This window comes from Dama dama, chromosome 10 (genome assembly GCF_033118175.1).
Source record: "Dama dama isolate Ldn47 chromosome 10, ASM3311817v1, whole genome shotgun sequence".
Lineage (NCBI taxonomy): Eukaryota > Metazoa > Chordata > Mammalia > Artiodactyla > Cervidae > Dama > Dama dama.
The window spans coordinates 20,314,351-20,335,609 of record NC_083690.1 but is presented as its reverse complement, the minus strand read 5'-3'; the positions used below and the strand labels follow the sequence as shown (position 1 = coordinate 20,335,609).

Below are 21,259 nucleotides of genomic sequence, written 5' to 3'. Positions count from 1 at the left end.
TGGATTTTTTGACTGGGCATTCACTTGATTGTTGCAGACCCTTTACCAGTTTCTATATGACGCTATTTTAGCTAATCTGTGGTTTTTTTTTTTTTAACTAGCTATTTCTATAGAACAATTTGAGGCTTCTTAGCCTACTAATTTTCTCAAAGAGCTGCTCGAATAATTTTTAATTAAGACAACAGCAAGACGCTAGGGCTTCTCCAGTGACTCAGGCAGTAAAGAATCTGCCTGCAGTATGCGAGACCTGGGTTCAATCCCTGGGTTGGGAAGATCCCCTGGAGAAGGGCATGGCAATCCACTTCAGTATTCTTGCCTGGAGAATCCCCATGGACAGAGGAGCATGGTGGGCTCAGTCCAGTCCATGAGGTCACAAAGAGTCGGACATGACTGAGCGACTAAGCACAGCACAGCAAGATGTTAAAAGAACTAACAAGAAGGAAGATTTAATTTGATTGTCTTATTATTAACATATCTCTGAAATATAGTCTTTTGATTTTTGTATCAACAATATAATGTAGTGAAAAAGAACGACATTTTGAATCAGGTAAATTCATTTTCTCTCTCTCTTTCCTCTTCTCTTCTAAACAACTGTGTCATTTTTGATTAATAAATGTTCATTTAGTCATCCAGTAATGGAGGAGAAAAAATGTATGATTTACTGACAGGCTTTAGGACACCAAACCTATGATGTTTATCAACATACAATTAAGATAATGGTAGACTTCACCAACATCTCTGAATGCACTTTCACCTCTCACAATAGAACCTAAAAGATAAACTTGCTAAACTGCATAGGTTATATGTTAATATGAAGTAACACAGTTAACCAGATAGCAGTTGAAGGAAATACAAATGAAGTACCTGGAAGGAAATGGTCAGTCTTGTAAAAGGACAGACTTGCCTCTTACTGGGATGATCTAGCGTAGTGTGAGTTAATACTGCAATCTCTTAAAATCTAATCCCTCCTCTAATACATACTAGGTGCATGAATTGGGGTGGCTCACTTAACATCTCCAAACCTTAGTGTCCCAAACTTTAGCAAATGTTATTGTTATAGAAATAGACAATGCAAATACTTAGAAAAGTTCTTGCCAAAAGTACGTGTTCAGTACATAAAATCAGTTACTACTACTTTACAAGTAAATAAGTTCTGAGTAGACTGCCCATAAAGCTTCCAGCCATACCTGTTTACCCATTTTTAGATATGGCCAATCTAGATACATATGTTATGAGGAGTCTTTCAGGATTTAGGACCATCATACCACACTGTAAGACTGGTTTTATGTGAAATTCTGTGCTACATTTCACAAAAGAAATTATTCTGCTACTTGAGTCCATTCCTTAGAAGGTGAGGGCTTCTTTGATAGCTCAGTTGGTAAAGAATTTGCCTGCAATGCAGGAGACCTGGGTTTGATCCCTGAGTTGGGACGATCCCGTGGAGAAGGGAAAGGCTATCCACTACAGTATTCTGGCCTAGAGAATTCCATGGACTGTACATTCCATAGGGTCACAAAGAGTTGGACACGACTGAGTGACTCTCACTCACTTTCACTTAGAAGGTGTAGGAAATGGCTGGTAGACGACCCATACTCCAGCACCTCCATTAATAATTAACTTTTGTAGCCAGTAATTTTTTTTTTTCTGTTTGATTGTAATCTTTTATTTTTTTTATTATTTTTTTTCATTTATTTTTATTAGTTGGAGGCTAATTACTTTACAATATTGTAGCCAGTAATTTCAACTGATTGTTCTTGCATCTAGTTTAGTTGTCTTTATGAGACTATCAAGAAAAAAAAAATAGCAAGTAACTAAATATTCCAGTTAAGACCTTTTTTGGAAGAACACAAACAGGTCTTTATCTACTAGCAGTCATTTTTTTTTTTTTTTGAAAGAGGCTTACCATTTACTTTATGAAGTTTCTGTTTCTTAGCCTTTAGCAAGATCTCAAGATTTTTTGTGAAATTCATGGTAAACTCAGAATTTCCAGAAACTGAGAAGGGCACAATTGTTTGACCATATTGTTCCAAATCCATTTCTCTGTCAAGTTTTTCTCCACTTATTGAAATCTCCACATCGCTCATCAAAAAATAAAAAATACCCACGAATGCTAGTATCTGCAGCAAGATCAAATTCCAGTTGCGCCAAGTGAACATTGCTCTTTTTATGAACATGGCAAAGAACTGCTGACTGTAAAGAGTCCACTGACAAGACAGAAGATGGCATTACAGCATCACAATGGTCACAACATTTAATGAACTTCATTAATATTTTAATCTTATGATAGAGGATGTATACACTTTTATAAATATACCCTTGAACAGAACGTAACCATAGTTCACAGACTAGGTGACAAACAAGACTTCTTATTTATATAATGTGTTAAATGCAAGGATTAAGGCTTCCATCTAATTACACTGAAAACCTCAAAAGGATCACTAACACATTCATAGTGTCTCTGACCAGGGCAACATCACATCTATCTTTCTTAGCCAATATTAAATCATATTTCCAAATTCTTAGCCTCTGACCACCAGGGAAGTCCCATCAATCAGTATTTTCTGAATGAAACAATTAGCATTTAGATGTTGTCACTGATTGGAAATAAGGTAAAGTTTAGAAGGATTCTTTCTCACATTGTTTTCTGACTTTTAGATATATTTAGATATATTTCTAGGATGACAGCATATATTAATACAAGAATCAATTTTTATAGACTATTCTGCAAATCTTTCATTGTCTGCATCTTTATAAGAAGGGGGAAATAAAGAAGAGTGATATAGCAGAAATGTGCAAGCAAGGAGAAGAAGAAAATTACATTTTAAAGTATCCAATTCATGGCAAACATTCCAAAGGCCATATTTTACTTGGTGTTAACTCATTAAAATGTCTCACAGAGAATTAAATTAAAGCACAGATATGTCAAATAATTTGTTTAAAGTCAAATAACTAGTGAATAGAGCAGGAATTCCACTTCTCTCTGGTTCAAAATTCCACACGTTAGTTGTACAATATCAACTCTGCTTCACAACTGACTCATCAGTCCCCTCAGTGAAAGTATGCTCATGGGCAACTCTGAGAAATACATCTTCCACATCAGAATCCCTAATGTTTTGGGGGAAGACTGTAGGGAGTATTTAGTTAAGAGAACAAGCAAAGAAATGCTTGTCAGTCCAGTGGAATTTCCCATGGTAATGAAGAAAGATACTGAATTGGGAGTAAATAGTTCACTAGGAAATATCAATTCATTTCAATTCATACATTTAAATAGTTTTATGTACACGAATAGTGTTAACTTTTATAAGAAACTTTCTCAGCTCTGAATGGACTAACAATTCAAAACTGTGATAAGTGACTCTGAGGAATAATAATGGGAAGAGTAAAAATCTAATTTCTACTATCATATTTTACTTTTGAATTTAAAAACTAAGTGAATTGTTTTACATACTACTCCTTACCTGGATTTCTTTGGCTAAGAACTCAAACTCTACTTTTAATTCAATATTAAAATGAAATATTATAACTTTTATCCCATACAAATATATACAAATATTATATTCTTAGTGAAGTTGCTCACCCCAGTATTAAATGTAATATTAGAGCGTTTACTCAAGTTGGAGGAAGAATACGGTCTCTCAAAATTTCTAGGGACATTCATATTCTGATTTGTGTCTTCACTTTCATCTTCATTTGGTAGGGCCTGCAAAGTCGGATTATGCAATTGACTGACCCTACACACACAGAAAAAGAAAATTATTTTAACCAGAATGGTGGTTTCTAAATACACAGTTCATCATAAAAATTTCAAAAATTGAGTCAAAATTAAAAAAAAAAATCACTGGCTAGAAGTTGTTAAATCTGTAAAAACTGATATTGATAATATACAACAGTTTTATTTTCATAATGTTTCTAAGCTTATTTCAGAAAAATTAAACTAAAGAGGCTCTTTAGTTCTTCACTTTCTGCCTTGAGGGTGGTTACTGATATTTCTCCCAGCAATCTTGATTCCAGCTTGTGCTTCATCCAGCCCAGCATTTTGCGTCATGTACTCTGCATTTAAGTTATACAAGCAGAGTGACAATATACAGCCTTGATGTACTCCTTTCCCAATTTGGAACCAGCCTGTTTTTTCATGTCTTGTTCTAACTGTTGCTTCTTGAGCTGCATACAGATTTTTCAGGAGACAGGTAAGGTGGTCTGGTATTCCCACCTCTTTAAGAATTTTTCATAGTTTGTTGTGATCCACACAGTCAAAGGTTTTGGCATAGTCAATAAAGCAGAAGTAGATGTTTCTCTGGAACTCTCTTGCTTTTTCTAGGATCCAATGGATGTTGGCAATTTGATCTCTGTTTCCTCTGCCTTTTGTAAATCCAGCTTGAACATCTGGAAGTTCACGGTTCACATACTGTTGAAGTCTGGCTTGGAGGACTTTGAGCATTACTTTGCTAGCATGTGAGATGAGTGTAATTATGCTGTAGTTTGAAAATCCTTTGGCCTTGCCTTTCTTTGGGACTGGAATGAAAACTGACCTTTTCCAGTCCTGTGGCTACTGCTGAGTTTTCCAAATTTGCTGGCATATTGAGTGCAGCACTATAACAGCACCATCTTTTAGGATTTTCCATCAGTTCCACTAGCTTTGTTCAAGCTAATGCTTCCTAAGATCGACTTTACTTCACACTCCAGGGTGTCTGACTCTAGGTGAGTGACCACACCAAAATAGTTATTCAAGTCATTAAGACCTTATTTGTATATTTACTGTGTATTCTTGCTACCTCTTCTTAATCTGTTCTGCTTCTGTTAGTTTCTGTCTTTTATTGTGACCATTTTTGCATGAAATTTTTCCCTTGGTATCTCTAATTTTCTGAAGAGAACTCTAGTCTTTTCCATTCTATTGTTTTCCTCTCTATCTTTGCAATGGTCACTTAAGAAGGCTTTCTTATCTCTCCTTGCAATTCTTTGGAATACTGCATTCAATTAGGTGTCTTTCCCTTTATCCTTTGTCTTTCATTTCTATTCTTTTCTCAGCTATTTATAAGCCCTCCTCAGAAAACCATTTTGCCTTCTTGCATTTCTTTTTCTTTGGGATGGTTTTGGTCATCTCCTGCTGTACAATGTCACAAACCTCCATCCTTTGTTCTTCAGGTACTCTGCCTACCAGATCTAATCCCTTGAATCTATTTGTCACCTTCACTGTAATCATAAGTGATTTGATTTAAGTCATACCTGAACAGTCTTTGTTTTTCCATACTTTCTTCAATTTAAGCTTGAATTTTGCAATAATGATATGAGCCAGAGTCAGCTCCCAGTCTTAGTTTTGCTGACTGTATATGATTTCTCCATCTTCTGCTGCAAAGTAGATAATCCATCTGATTTCAATATTAACCACCTGGTGATATCCATGTGTGGAGTCATCTCTTGTGTTGTTGGAAGAGAGTGTTTGCTGTGACCAGTTTGTTCTTTCGGCAAAATTCTGTTAGCCTTTGCCCTACTTCATTTTGTACTCCAAGGCCAAACTTGCTTGTTACTCCAGGTACTTCTTGAATTCCTGCTTTTACATTTCAGTCCCCTATGATCAAAAATCCATGTGGTCATTTTCGTTAGTTTTCTGTGATTGTGGTTTTCATTCAGGAAGCTATGAGATTGCAGTTCTTGCTTCTTCTGTCTTCTCTCTTTGCTCTAGACCAGTTCTAACAATTCTACCCACAAAATACACAGATATTCAATTGTAATCCCAAAGTTTCAAATAATCTTCTTATGAAATATTCCTCTGCTCTGGGTATTCAGTACCTGGATTTAGTTTTTTGTGCAGTTTCACAGTCTCATTTTTTGCATTGAGTATCCTGCCTCCTAACTCTCTGAACTGATATTCTCACTCTAGTTCCATGAGTCACAGCAGCCTTAGCGCATAAGGCGAGCAAGGTACGTAAACTGATATGTTCGTGATTCATAGAAGATAACCATAGCTAACAATCCATTATTACTTCAATTATTTTAGCTCCACACATGATGGGTCTTGCTTTCAAAATGAAATCTGATTTTAAAGAAAAATTTTTTTTCTGCTCTCTTGCTCCCATGCATCATTACTTACTTAATGAAAACCTCTTCCATGGTAGTGATGGAGATACCAAAACTAGCAATACCCAGCTCTTCCTGTCTGTCTGTCATTTCAGTAAGTAGATCTTTAAACCTAGGAGAAGAAGGAGAAGGAGCTAGTACTCGGAAGGTGATTTTCACATTAATATTTTTGTTACACATTGGGGAAATATGTAGCTTATTCTTCGCTGCAATGCTTATCATATTTTCCATGGCTGGTGATAAATCAGGAATGTGGAACATTCCTGGAATATACACGTATGAAACTATCACCACCAAAGTCATAGACATACCCATCACCTCCCATAATTTCCTCCCATCCCTTTTATTATTTTTTATTTTTGTGGTAAAAATGCATAATCTGAGAGCCATCCTCTTAGTAAATATTAAGTATGCAATATGGTTATATGTAGGCAGTATGCTGTATAGTTGATCTCCAAAATTTATTTATCTTGCATAAACCGAAATTTTGGATAAACTGAACGTCAACTCCCTCTTTTCCCTTCCTCCATTCATCAGCTCCGGCAACCACAATTCTATTCTCTGCTGTTAAGAATTTGACCATTTTAGATTCCATGATACAAGTGAGATCATACAGTGTTTGTTGTTCTGTGTCTGTTTTATATTACTTAGTGTAATGTCCTTTAGGTCCATCCATTCATGCTGTCACAAAAGATAGGATTTACTTCTGTTTTAAAGTTGAATTATATTCCAATGTATATACATTTATTTTTTCTTTATTCATTTGTAGGTGGACACTTAGGTTGTTTTCATATCTTGCCTATTGTGAATAATGCTGCAGGGAGCATGGGAATACAGGTGTTCCCTCTGAGATCCTGATTTCAATTCTTTTTAATAAATACCCAGAAATGAGCTTGTTGGATCATGTATGGTAGTTTTATTTTTCACTTTTTGAGAAATCTCCATGGTTTTTTCCCACACAGCAAAATCTTAAGGAATACATAGTAAATGCAACTCTTAAAAGTAATTATATAGAGAAAGATTATGAGAACAGTTTTGTGGTGTTTGTACATTTGTTCACATAGATATAACAGCAGACTCAAGCCCCCATAAGTCTGAGGAAGTAAAAAAACAAAAATTTATAGTGAATCAGTCAAGCATTATTATTAGCATTATACTTTTTATGATTTAAAATGTAGTAAATTCAAATGTTTGAAGCTCCAATATTTTGGCTCCTTGATGTGAAGTGCCAACTCGTTGGAAAAGACCCTGATGGTGGGAAAGACTGAAGGCAAAAGAAAGGGGGAAGCAGAGAATGGGATGGTTAGATAGCATCACCAAGTCAATGGACATGAATTTGAGCAAACTCCAGGAAATGGTGCAGGACAGAGGAGGTTGGTGTGCGACAGTCTGTGGGGCTGCAGAGTCAGACACAACTTAGCAACTGAACAACAACAACAAAATTCAATTGGGATATCGAGAAGGCAGGGTAGAGGATGTGGCACTCACATTTCCCCACAAACACATCAAAAATATACGTACATGTGAAACAATTCTCATAAAAACTAGCTAGTCAACAAAGGCTTGCAACTAAAGCTGCAAGAAAGATCTCCACATAACCAGGTAGGATGGAAAAAAGGCATTAAGTCAGGGTATATGCCCCTGGGAGCAATCTATAAGGAGAAAATCGACACAGCCAGACCCTTTCCCTGAGGAATAAAGAGTCTAGGCATATCAGTCCTGTGGAGGAAATGGGCCCCCTTACCAGCTGGGAAAACTGCTAAGACAGATAAATGGGCTAGAGATGCCTAGCTCCCTAAGAGTGTATACATGTTGGCTTGCTGACAATCAAGGCAGAAATAGCCTTGCACTGGAGGCTGCTGCCTCACTGCACTTTACAATTTGAAGGGAGAAACAACTGACCCTGCTCACTCCACACCACAGCCTTATTCAAATTCTGGGCAGAGACCCAGCCTAGCTCTGAAGAAACTGACCAGGGTGCTTGGGGTGTGAAACAGGCCAAGCTGTGGAGGCCTTCATCAGCAGATGTGGCAACGGGGGATGTTGTCAATGTTCACAGAGGGCAGTACCACAGGAGCTTGCGGTGATAAGTGCTAAGTCTCAGGCAGACAGGCCCTGGGAGAGGAGCTAATATAGCTCTGCAGAGACAGCCCAGAAAGCCTGGGGGTGTGAATCAAGTGAAATGGCAATGAACATTGTCATTGCCTAGGAGTACATAGCAGTTTGTCTCCCAGTGAGGGCACTCCAGTTCAGCTTAGCATGAGACATGGGGCAGAGAGGTCCTGAGAAAAGTGTGCCGAGAGGCAGTCCAGATCAGGTGAAAGCACGGCCACCTCAATTCAGACAGCCACAATGTCCCAACACCCAGTCACAGCCTTGTACTAGATCTGAGATGAACACAACAGAGAAATGGATAGGCATCACATAGAGCCTCTGTGATTTCATGGGCCTCACATGCTTCAACAACCACACTATTTAGGGCAGAGCTCACACTCAAGGGCAATGGAGCCATATCAAACCTGACCCTCAGGACTTCAAATACAACAACTGAGGAGCAGACTCTGCCCCTGATAGGGTAGCAATAGCCACAGAGCAAAGAGGAAACCCCACTTTACATCTTGCACAGACTTTAAATATCCCAACACCAACCACACCCCATATCAAGGAGATAAAGGCCAGTACACTGGGCTCAGTGTCCATACCAAAACCAGTAAACACACACAGTTTGCCCAAGTATACTCCCATATAAGAACAACCCTTGAAGTTCAAAGGGTGCTGTATGTGCTATGCTTCAGTCGTACCCAGCTCTTTGTGACCCCATGGATCATAGCCCACCTGACCCCTATGTCTATGGGATTTTTCTGGCAAGAATACCTCAAGTTCACAGTAGGTAACTGTTTCTCATAAATTCACAGAGACAGAGAAAGTCAAATAAAATAAAGTCAGAGGAACTGCTCCCAATTAAAAAGAAAATGAGAAATACCCTGAAAGAACAAATAATGAAACAGTGTTCACCAGTCAACTAAAACCAAAAAGAAGTAATAAAAATGCTAACCAAATTAAGAAAAACTATTGATACAAATGCAGATCACTATAAAAAAGGAACTGGAAAATACAAAGCTGAACCAATCAAAAATAGACAATTCAACTGCTTAGATAAAAACCAATCTAGAAGCAATGAATATTCACAAAATAACATAGAAGAATGAATACATGATTCAGGAGAGACAATGGTTGAAGTCACCCAATCAGAACAGAAGACAGACTAATAAAAAATGTTAAAGCAACATATATCTACGGAATAATAAAAATTATGCCAACCTGTGCATAATAGGGGTTCCAGAAGAAGAAAAGAGAGACATGGGTACTAAAAATGTACTTGAAGAAATTATGGTTAAAAACTTCTCAAACCTAAATAAGAAACAGACATAAAGGTACAGGAAGCACAGTGTTGCAAAAAGATGAACCCAAGTAGACTCACATTGAGACATATCATATTTAAAATGGCAAAAGCAAAAGATAAAGAGAAAACTCTAAATTCTAAAGGCAGCAAGAGAAAATTAAGAATCATCTACAAGGGAAGCTCCATGAAGCTATTGGTTGATATTTCTACAGAAACTTTGCAGACGGATATAGTCAAAGGCCTGAAAGAGAAAGAGAAGGCCTGAAAGAGAAAACCCTGCAACCTAAGATATCCAAAAAGATTATCATTTAGAATAGAAGAAAAGAAAAAAAATCCCTCAGTCAGAAACTAAAAGAATTCAGCAATACTAAACCTACAATAAAAGAAATATTGAAAAGTCTTCTGTAAATAAAGATAAACAAGAATTTACAGGAAAAAACAATCACAATAAGAAAGGCAAACAAATAAAAAGAATGAAGATTACTAAAGTAAACCAAAGTATAGATTAAAAAATAAAACAAAATTCAAAAAATTTCAAATAAATTATAACTACAATTAACAATAAAAAGACAAATATGAAAATAAGACATAAATGATAAAATCTGGAGGAGGGGAGTAGAAAAACATATCTTTTAGAATGCATTTTATTTTGAATGACAATCTTTTTGAAGCAAGTAGATACAATTGCAGATCAACATACTTGATTTTCATGGTAACAACAAATCAATGATATGCATTAGATTCACAAAAACCAAAAAGAAAGGAACTCAATCATATTATAGAAGAAAATTATCAAGCCAAAAAAGAGAAAAACAAAAAGAAGACAAGATGAACAAAGAAAAACTATAAAAACAGCTGGAAAAGAAAGATTTAAATGGCTGTAAGCACATACCTATCAATAATTAATTTAAAGTCAATGGACTAAATCCTCTTATCAAATGATATAGTGTAATAGATGGGATAAAAATCAAGAACTTAGAATATGCTGCCTAGAAGAGATTCACTTCAGGGCAAAAACACACTTGCTGAAAGTGAGGGGATAGAAAAAGATGTTTCAAGCAAATGGAAATTACAGGAAAGCAGGGATAGCAATACACATATCAAAAAAATAGACATTAACACAAAGGACATGAAGAAAGACAAAAAAGAACATTATATAATGATGAAGAAGCCAATACAAGAAGATAGTACACTCACCAACATACATGCATATAGGTGCACCTTAAATATTTAAAATAAGTATAATAAATACTAACAGACATAAAGAGAGGTGGACAATAGTACAATAATAGTAGGAGAGTTTAAAACTTCATTGATATCAATGGACAGATAATCTAGACAGAAAAGTAATAAGGCAACAGAGGTCCTAAATGACAAAATAGATCTATTGGAGTTGATATCTACAGGGCACTACACAATCCCCCCAAAATATAACAAAAACCAGGATACAAATTCTTTTCAAGTGCAAAGGAATGATCTAGGATAAATCACATACAACATCACAAAACTAGCTTCAACAAATTTAAAAGGATAGAAATTATTTCAAGCAATTTTTATGACCACAGTGGTGTGAAACTAGAAACCAACCACAGAAAGTAAAACAGGAGTAGAACAAACAGCTGGAGATCAAACATACTAAAAAAAATCAAGAGAGTCAATGGTAAAATCAAACAAAATATCAGAAAAAATAAAAACTCAAGGAAATGAAAATACAACCTTGCAACATCTATGGGATGTAGGAAAAGCACTTCTAATGAGGAATTTTATAGTGATTAAGGCCCTTCTCAAGAAGAAACATTTCAAATAAACAATATTATCCACCACCTAATGGAATCAGAAAAAGAAGAACAAACAAAACCTAAAGTTGGCAGAAGGGAGGAAATAATAAAGATGAGAAAGGAAATAGAATAGAGATTAAAAGTAGAAAAAAGTCAATAAATCCAAGAATTGCTTGTTTGAAAAGATAAACAAAATTGATGAACTTCTGGCAGGTCTCACCAAGAAGAAAAGAGAGAGGACTGAAATAAATAAAATAAGAAATGAAAGAGGAGGAGTAAAAACTGATACCATAGAAATACAAAAACATTTTAAAAAGAATATTACGAACAGTTATTTGGCAACAAATTAGATGATCTAGAACAAAGGGACAAGTTCATAGAAATATGTTGGTCTTGTTGCATAGCTGCTAAGTCATATCCGACTCTTTTACAACCCCATGGACTGCAGCCCTCCAAGTTCCTCTGTCCATGGGATTTTCCAGACAAGAATACCAGTGGGATGCCATCTCCTTCTCCAGGGGACCTTCCCAGTCTAGGGATCAAGCCTGCATCTCGTGCATTGGCAGGTGAATTCTTTACCACTGAGCCACCTTGGAAGCCCTTGTAGCAATATACAGCCTGCCAAAACTGAGTCAAGAGGAAACAGAAAATTTGAGCAGACCTATCATTAGAAATGAAACTGAATATGTAATTTAAAAACAATGGTCCAGGACCAGATGCTTTCATGGCAGAATTCCACAAAACATATAAAAAAAGAGCTTACACCTATCCTGCTTTAATTATTCCAAAAAATTGAAGAGGAAGGAACACTGCAAAATTATTTCCATGAAGCCACTGTCACTCTATTACCCAAAAGAGACGAAGACACTATACCTACACATTTGACAAGTACAAGTCAATATCTTTGATGAATATAAATGCAAATATCCTCAACAAAATATTGCAAACTGAATGCAACAGTACATAAAAAAAATCAAACATAATGATCAACTGGACAATTCCAAGGTTCACAAGGATGGTTCAACACACACAAACCAATGTGATATACCACATTAACAAGAGGAAAGACAAAAATACATGGCCATCTCAGTAGACTCATAAAGAGCTTTTCATAAAATTTAGCATCCATTCAAGATAAGAACTCTCACCAAAGTGGATATAGAGGGAACATGTATAGAGGGAAAATAAAAGCCATTTATGACAAACCCACTGTCAACATAATACTCCATAGTAAAAAGCAGAAAGTTTCTTCACTAAATTTGGGGAAAAGACAAGGATGCCCATTCTCACCATTCTATTCAACAAGGTATTAGAAGTAGTAGCTGCAGCAGACAGGAAAAGAAAATGAAAGACAACCCCATTGGAAGGGAGAAGTAAAATGGAACGATTGGTAGATGACATGATACACTATACAGAGAAACATAGAGTCTCCACATAAAATCTATTAGAAGTAATAAAATAATTCAGCAAGGTAGCAGGATACAAGATTAATACACAGAAATCCTTTGATTTCATTATGCTAATAAGTAAATATCAGAAAGAAGAGGAAAAAGCCAATCCATTTAAAAGTCTAACTAACCCCAAAATCTAGGAAGTAGCTTAATAAAGAATGTGAAAGATCTATACACTGAAAACTATAAAATATTGATAAAGGAAATTCAAGGAGATTCCAAAAAATGGAAAACTATTACATGTTTTTTTAATTTGAAGAATTAATATTCTTAAAATGGCTATACTACCCAAAGGAATCTACAGATTAATGCAATCCCCAAAATGCTGATGATACTTTTAACAGCCAGAATAATCTTAACATCTGTATGGAACCACAAAACATCCAAAATTGACAAAGAAATCCCGAGAAAACAAGAACAAAGCTGAAGGTGTAACCCTTCTAGACTTCAGACATAATTAAGCTACAGTAATCAAAACAGCATGGTATTGACACAATAACAGACATTTAGAATAATGCAATAGAATAGAGTCAATTACGATAAGGGGAAAGAATATACAATGGAGAAAAGAGAGTTTCATCAACAAATGTTGTTGAGAATACTGGACAGCTACATGCAAATCAATAAAATCAGAACACTCCTTCACATCATATACAAAAATAAACTTGAAAAGGTTCAGACATAAATATAAGACATAGCATCATAAAACTTCAAGAAAAGAATGTTATAAAATTTTTTATGACATAAATCATAGCAATATATTCTTAGTCTGTCTCCAAAGACAAAATAAATAGAAACAAAATGAGCAAATGGGAGCTAATTAAACTTAAGGTAAACCATTCAGTATCACAGTAATCCAAGTCTCTGCCCCAACCACTTTAGCTGATGAAGCTGAAGTTGAATGGTTCTACGAAGACTTAAAACACTCCTAGAACTAACACCAAAAAAGATATCCTTTTCATCATAGGGGACTGAAATGCAAAAGTAGGAAGTCAAGAGCTACCTAGAGTAACGGGCAAGTTTGGCCTTGGAGTACAAAATGAAGCAGTACAATGGCTAACAGAGTTTTGCCAAGAAAATGCACTGGTCATAGCAAACACCCTCTTCCAACAACACATGGACATCACCAGACAGTCAATACTGAAATCAGATTGATTATATTCTTTGCAGACAAAGATGGAGAAGCTTGAACAGTCAGCAAAAACAAGACTGGGAGCTGATGGTGGTTCAGATCATGAGCACCTTATTGCAAAATTCAGACTTAAAGAACACAAGGAAAACCACTGGGCTATTCAGATATGATCTAAATCAGATCTCTTATGATTATACAGTAGAAATGACAAATAGATTCAAGGGATTAGATCTGGTAGACAGAGTGCCTGAAGAACTATGGACAGAGGTTCTTAACATTGTACATGAGGCAACTACCAAAACCATCCCAAAGAAAAAGAAATGCAAGAAGGCAAAGTGACTGTCTGAGGAGTCTTTACAAATAGTTGAGAAAAGAAGAGAAGTGAAAGACAAGGGTGAAAGGGAAAGATATACCCATCTGAATGCAGAGTTTCAGAGAATAGCAAGGAGAGATAAGAAAGCCTTCTTAAGTGAACATTGAAAAGAAATGTTCCCAGAAGAAGAAAAAGACTCCACCAGAAAACCACTAGAACTCATCAACACATTTCTTCAAAATTGCAGGATCCAAATTTATATACAGAAATCTGCTGCATTTCTATATACCAGCAATGAGCTAGCAAAAAAGAGACATTAAGGAAATAATCCAAATTAGCATTGCATCAAAAAGTATAAAATACCTAGGAATAAATCTACATAAGGAAGAAAAAGAACTGCACTTTGAAAACTATGACACTGATGAAAGAAATTGACACAAATGGAAAGATACACTGTGTTCTTGGATTGGAAGAATCAATACTATTAAAATAACCACACTATCCAATGCAATCTCTACCAAATATTCAATGGCATTTTTCACAGAACTAGAACAAAAAAATTTTTAATTTGTATGGAAACACAAAAGACCCCCTAGTAGCCAAAACCATCTCAAGAAAGAACAGAACTGTAAAAATCAGACTCCCTGTCTTCAGATAAGCATCAAAACAGTATGGAACTGGCACATAAACAGACACATAAGTCAACAGAACAGGGTGGAAATCCCAGCAATAAACCCATACACTAACAGTTGCTTAATCTATGACAAAGAGGAAAGAATACACAATGGAGAAAAGACGGTAAAGCAATAAATGGTGCTGGGAAACCTGGACAGCTACTTGTATAATAATGAAATTAGAACCTTCCCTAACACCATATACAAAAATAAACTCGAATGAAAGACTTAAATTTAAGACTGGATACTATTAAAGTCTTACAGGAAAACATGCGTGTAACTCTTTTTGACATAAATCACAGCAATATTTTTTTGAATTCATCTCCTAGAGTAATGGAATCAAAAGCAAAACTAAACAAATGGGACATAAATAAAATTAGAACCTTTTGCAAAGCAAAGAAAACCATTAAAAAATGAAAAGACAATCTACAGAATGGGAGAAAATATTTACAAATGATGCAACTGACAAAGAGAATAATTTCCAAAATACACAAACATCTCATACAACTTAAACTAAGAAGAAAAAAAAACCAAGCCAATAAAAAATGTGCAAAAGATCTAAATAGACATTTCTCAAAGAAGGCATTCAGATGGCCAATAGGAACATGGAAAAAATGCTCAACATCGCTAATTATCAGAAAAATATAAATCGAAACCACAATGAGTTATCAACTTACCTTAATCAGAATGGCTATAGTCAAAATGTCTACAAATAACAAATGTTAGAGAGGCTGATTAGAAAAAATAACCCTCCTACACTTCTGGTGGGAATACAAATCAGTACAGCCACTATGGAGAACTATATTGAGGTCCCTTTAAAACTAAAAGTGGAATTGAGGTAGGAGATACCTACCTCTGGCGTCTGGGCAGAAACCTGGTATTTGTCAAGTGGAGTAAAATTCAAGCTTTGTTCTAACCTAGATACTCAAAGGACAAAGCTAGTGGTAATAGCCGAGCTCTGCTAAAGTAAAGAAATACGGTGTCCACTGCTGAGGTCAAGGCAGACTTCCTTGTTGGCACTGCACAGGAAAGCTTCTTGGAGGTCAAAAAGGAAGGGGGTTCCACCCCATAGTAAGCATGGACACGCACCCATAGTTAGCATGGACACGCACCCACAGTGAGCATGGACACGCACCCACAGTGGATGCATGGATCCTTCCGCGGTCGGATCCATCTTAAAAGGGTGCACCCGCGTCTTAGGGAAGGTCCATAATGTGGAAGATCCAGGGTCCAGGTGTGAAGAACCAAACAGGATAATTGGCCAAAGGCAGACAAAGACCCACAAGGACTATCCTATATAAGTGACCTATTTCACCTCCTTACTGCGCCCCTGCCACTCAGGACCCCTGCGCTCCTCTCTGGATGTGTATCTCTGCCTAGTTTCTGGATACTGTGCTCCTCCTCGTTCAAGGGGATGCCCATGTTCTTTCTGCGTGTGTATCTCTGCTGTGTTTCTGTGTTGGATAAACAAACTGTTTCCCTGTGTGCTCTCCCAGACATTGTGCTGTATCACTAGCAAAAAAACTGTACTTGTTTTTAGTTTTTGTCTCTTTGAAACATTCTTGATTTCAAACAGGGGCAAGATCCAGGGCCTCTTTGCTTCTAGCCTCCAACCCTGGAGGCCTAGTGACTAGGAGTTCAGTTCAGTTCAGTTCAGTCGCTCAGTTGTGTCCGACTCTTTGTGACCCCATGAATCGCATCCAAGTTACCCAGGTTTAATTCCTGAGCAGGCAACTTAGATCTCTCTTCAGGACCTCTCACTGCTCTCCCTTCAAGATCAGAATTACCATATGGTACAGCAATTTCATTACTGGGCATGTATCCAGAGAAAGCTCTAATTTAAAAAGATATATGCACCCCAATGTTCATTGCAGCACTATTTAAATTGCCAAGACATGGAAATAACTTAACCATCCATTAACATATGAATGGACAAAAAAGATGTGATACATATTTATTGGGTAGGCCAAAAGCTTCATTCAGATTTTTTTCTGTAAGATGTTATGGAAAGACCTAAATGAACATTTTGGGCAACCCAACACAGTGGAGTACTACTCAGTCATAAAAAGAAAGAAGTAATTCTATTTGCAGAAGCATGGATGAAACTAGATTTATCATACTAAGTAGCCAGGCAAGGAAAGACAAATATCATATATTACTTATATGTAGAATCTAAAAAATTATACAAATAAACCTATGTACAAAACAGAAACAGACCAAAAGACAGAAAACAAACTTTTGGTTCCCAAAGTGAAAAGGGGGAAGGGATAAATTAGGAGTTTCGGATTAGCATATATATACTCCTATATGGAAAACAGATAACCAACTGTGGCCTACTGTAGCACAGGGAACTATACCTAATATTTTATAGTAAGCTATAAGGGAAAAGAATCTGAAAAAGGGAACTATACCTAATATTTTATAGTAAGCTATAAGGGAAAAGAATCTGAAAAAGAATATACATACATATATAGTAGTGAAAGTCACTCAGTTGTGTCCGACTCTTTGCGACCCCGTGGACTATACAGTCCATGGAATTCTCCAGGCTAGAACACTGGAGTGGGTAGCCTTTCTCTTCTCCAGGGGATCTTTCCAAACCCAGGGATTGAACCCAGTCTCCCGCATTGCAGGCTGATACTTTACCAGCTGAGCTACCAGGGAAGCCCCATAAACATATATATGTATAACTTCATCACTGTGCCATACACCTGAAACTGACACAATGTTGTAAATCAACTAAATTTGAATTAAAAGAAAAAACAGGAGGCCCAGAGATTGCCCAAGCTCCTTCTGCCCTGTGAGGCTACAGCAAGAAGATGACTGTCTCTGAATCAGGAAACAGGCCTCATCAAACACCAAATCTGCCAATACAATTTTCTTGGATTTCTCAGCTTTCAAACTGCAAGAAATACATTTCTGTTATTTATAAACCCCTCCCCCAAATCCTGGTTTGGATTTGCCTATTCTGAACATGTCATATAAATGGAATATACAAGGTATAGCCCTTTTTAATGGAAGAAAGTTGTTTTATAATGTTGTGTTGGTTTCTGCTGTACAATAATGTCAATCAGTCATAATTATATACAGATACCCTCCACCTTAAGCCTCTCTCCCCTTCCCCCATCCCACCCCTCTAGGTCATCACAGACAATCAGGCTGGGCTTCTTGTGTTATATACAAATTCCCACTAGCTATCTATTTTACACATGATAGTGTAAATGTATCTATGTCAATGCTATTTTCTCAATTTGTCCCACCCTCTCCTTCTCCTGTTGGGTCCACAAATCTGTTCTCTAAGGATGTGACCTTTTCAGTCTAGCTTTTTTCACTTATTGTAGTAATATCAAAGTTCATCCATGCTGCCAGTTCAGTTCAGCCACTGTCATGTTGGACTCTTTGAGACCCCATGGACCGCAGCACACCAGGCTTCCCTGTCCATCACCAACTCCCAGACTTGCTCAAACTCATATCCATTGAGTTGGTGATGCCATCCAACCATCTCATCCTCTGTTGTCCCTTTCTCCTCCTGCCTTCAATCTTTCCCAGCATCAGTGTCTTTTCCAATGAGTTAGTTCGCATCACATGGCCAAAGTACTGCAGTTTCAGCTTCAGCATCAGTCCTTCCAATGAATATTCAGGACTGCTTTCCTTTAGGATTGACTGGTTTGATCTCCTTGCAGTCCAAGGGACTCTCAGGAGTCTTCTCCAACACCACAGTTCAAAAGCATCAATTCTTCGGTGCTCAGTTTTCTTTATGGACCAACTCTCACAGTCATAGGTGACTACTGAAAAAGACATAGCTTTGACTAGACGGATCTTTGTTGGCAAAGTAATGTCTCTGCCTTTTAATATGCTGTCTAGGTTCAGTCAGTTCAGTCGCTCAGTCATGTCCAACTCTTTGCGACCCCATGAATTGCAGCACGCCAGGCCTCCCTGTCCATCACCAACTCCTGGAGCTTACTCAAACTCATGTCCATTGAGTTGGTGATGCCATCCAACCATCTCATCCTCTGTCATCCCCTTCTCCTCCTGCCCCCAATCCCTCTAAGCATCAGGGTCTTTTCCAATGAGTCAATTCTTCGCATGAGGTGGTCAAAGTACTAGAGTTTCAGCTTCAGCATCAGTCCTTCCAATGAACACCCAGGACTGATCTCCTTTAGGATGGACTGGTTGGATCTCCTTGCAGTCCAAGGGACTCTCAAGAGTCTTCTCCAACACCACAGTTCAAAAGCATCAATTTTTCGGCGCTCAGCTTTCTTCACAGTCCAACTCTCATATCCATACATAACCACTGGAAAAACCATAGCCTTGACTAGAAGGACCTTTGTTGGCAAAGTAATGTCTCTGCTTTTTAGTATGCTATCTAGGATGGTCATAACTTTCCTTCCAAGGAGTAAGTGTCTTTTAATTTCATGGCTGCAATCACCATCTGCAGTGATTTTGGAGCCCAAAAAATAAAGTCTGACACTGTTTCCACTGTCTCCCCATCTATTTCCCATGAGGTGTTGGGACCAGATGCCATGATCTTAGTTTTCTGAATGTTGAGCTTTAAGCCAACTTTTTCACTCTCCTCTTTCACTTTCATCACGAGGCTTTTTAGTTCCTCTTCACTTTCTATCATAAGGGTGGTGTCATTTGCATATCTGAGGTTATTGATATTTCTCCCGGCAATCTTGATTCCAGCTTGTGCTTCTTCCAGCCCAGCGTTTCTCATGGTGTACTCTGCATATAAGTTAAATAAGCAGGGTGACAATATACAGCCTTGACATACTCCTTTTCCTATTTGGAACCAGTCTGCTGTCCTATGTCAGGTTCTAACTGTTGCTTCCTGACCTGCATACAGGTTTCTCAGTAGGCAGGTAAGATGGTCTGGTATTCTCATCTCTTTAACATTGTTCTACAGTTTATTGTGATCCACACAGTCAAAGGCTTTGGTGTAGTCAATAAAGCAGAAGTAAAAAACAGGAATTCCCTTGCTTTTTCTAATTTTTTGTATATGCTGTGTAACTATTTTTTTTATTAAATGTGTCTTTTGCAAATATTTTCTTCCATTCTGTGTCTTGTCTTCTAATTCTCTTGATATTGCCAAACACAGGACAAAAATTTAATTTCATTGAAGTCCAGCTTTTCAGTTATTCCTGTCATGAGAAGTACTGTTGGTGCTGTAATTTAAATGTCATTGCCATACCTAAGGTCATCTAGTTTTCCTCCTATGTTATCTTCTAGGAGATTCATAGTTTTTTGTTTGAATTTTAGGCTTATCACCCATTTTAAGTGTCTAGGTTATTTTCTTTGCCTGTGGATGTCTGATTTTTCATTCCATCACCATTTATTGAAAAGTATCTTTTCTCCATTGCTTTTCCTTCCCTGTCAAAGGCCAGGTGACTATATATATATATTTCTAGGTTCTCTGCTTTGTTCCATTGTTCTATTTTTCTATTCTTTCTATACTACACCATCTTGATTACAGTAGTTTTATAGTAAGTCTTAGAGTTGGTTTCTGTCAGTCTTCTAACTTTATTCTTTTCTTTCAATATTGTGTTGATTAATTTGAATAAACTTTTTTTATAAACTTTGGGATCAGTTTGTTGATACCCACAAAATAACTCACAGAGATCTTGACTAGAATTATGTTGAACCTATAGATCAAGTTGGAAAGAACTGACACCTTGAGAGTAGTGAGTCTTCCTATTCATAAAAGTGGACTATCTTCATATTTATTTAGTATCTTGACTTCATTCATTAGAATTTTGGAGTTTTCCTCATATACAACTTGTATGTATTTTACTAGCTTTATACCTAAGTATTTTGCTTTTGGCAATACTAATGTAATAGCATTGTGCTTGTAATTTTAAACTGTATTTGCTAATTGTTGATACATAGAAAAGCTATTGACTTTTATATCAAATTTGTATCCTGCGACCTTGTTATAATCACTTACTAGTTCCAGAAGGGTTTTTTGTTTGTTTTGGTAAATTCTTTTGGACAGTATGCAAAAGATGATTGTGTTATCTGCAGAGTTTCATTCCTTTCTTCCCAATGTATGTACATTTATTTGTCTTGTCTTATTGCATTAGCTAGGACTTCCAGCATGATATTGGAAGCAGTGGAGAGAAAGGACTTGCTTTTCTTGTTCCTGATCTTAATGGGAAGGCTTTGAGTTTCTCACCATTATGTATGATGTAGGCTGTCGGGATTTTGTTCATTAGAAAGTTGAAGAAGTTCCCCTCTATTCATCTTCTTTTGAGAATGCCAATTAGTTTGCTTCAAGAGAATATCAAGCTGCTAACTACAACTTGAAAGAAAATGAAATTGGCACAGCCCCTGGAAGTTTATCATAAGTATTCTTATTTTCCTCTTCCCTTAATCAAGATAAACATCCCAAGTACAATTAATATTTTCTTTCTCCTTTTGGTAACTAACTTGGTTAACT

General features: G+C 36.8%; 1 protein-coding gene across 1 annotated transcript in view; it reads right to left on the bottom strand.

Annotated features, from left to right (window-relative positions):
• LOC133063214 (phospholipid-transporting ATPase ABCA3-like) overlaps positions 1 to 21,259 on the bottom strand; it is a 255,333-nt gene that overhangs the window by 131,515 nt on the left and 102,559 nt on the right. The window contains exons 14-16 of the mRNA XM_061152337.1: positions 6,089 to 6,187; positions 3,578 to 3,731; positions 1,904 to 2,204 (exon numbers count right to left, since the gene is read on the bottom strand). Of these exons, the coding sequence (XP_061008320.1) occupies positions 1,904 to 2,204; positions 3,578 to 3,731; positions 6,089 to 6,187 (554 nt within the window). The remainder of the gene's footprint in view (positions 1 to 1,903; positions 2,205 to 3,577; positions 3,732 to 6,088; positions 6,188 to 21,259) is intronic.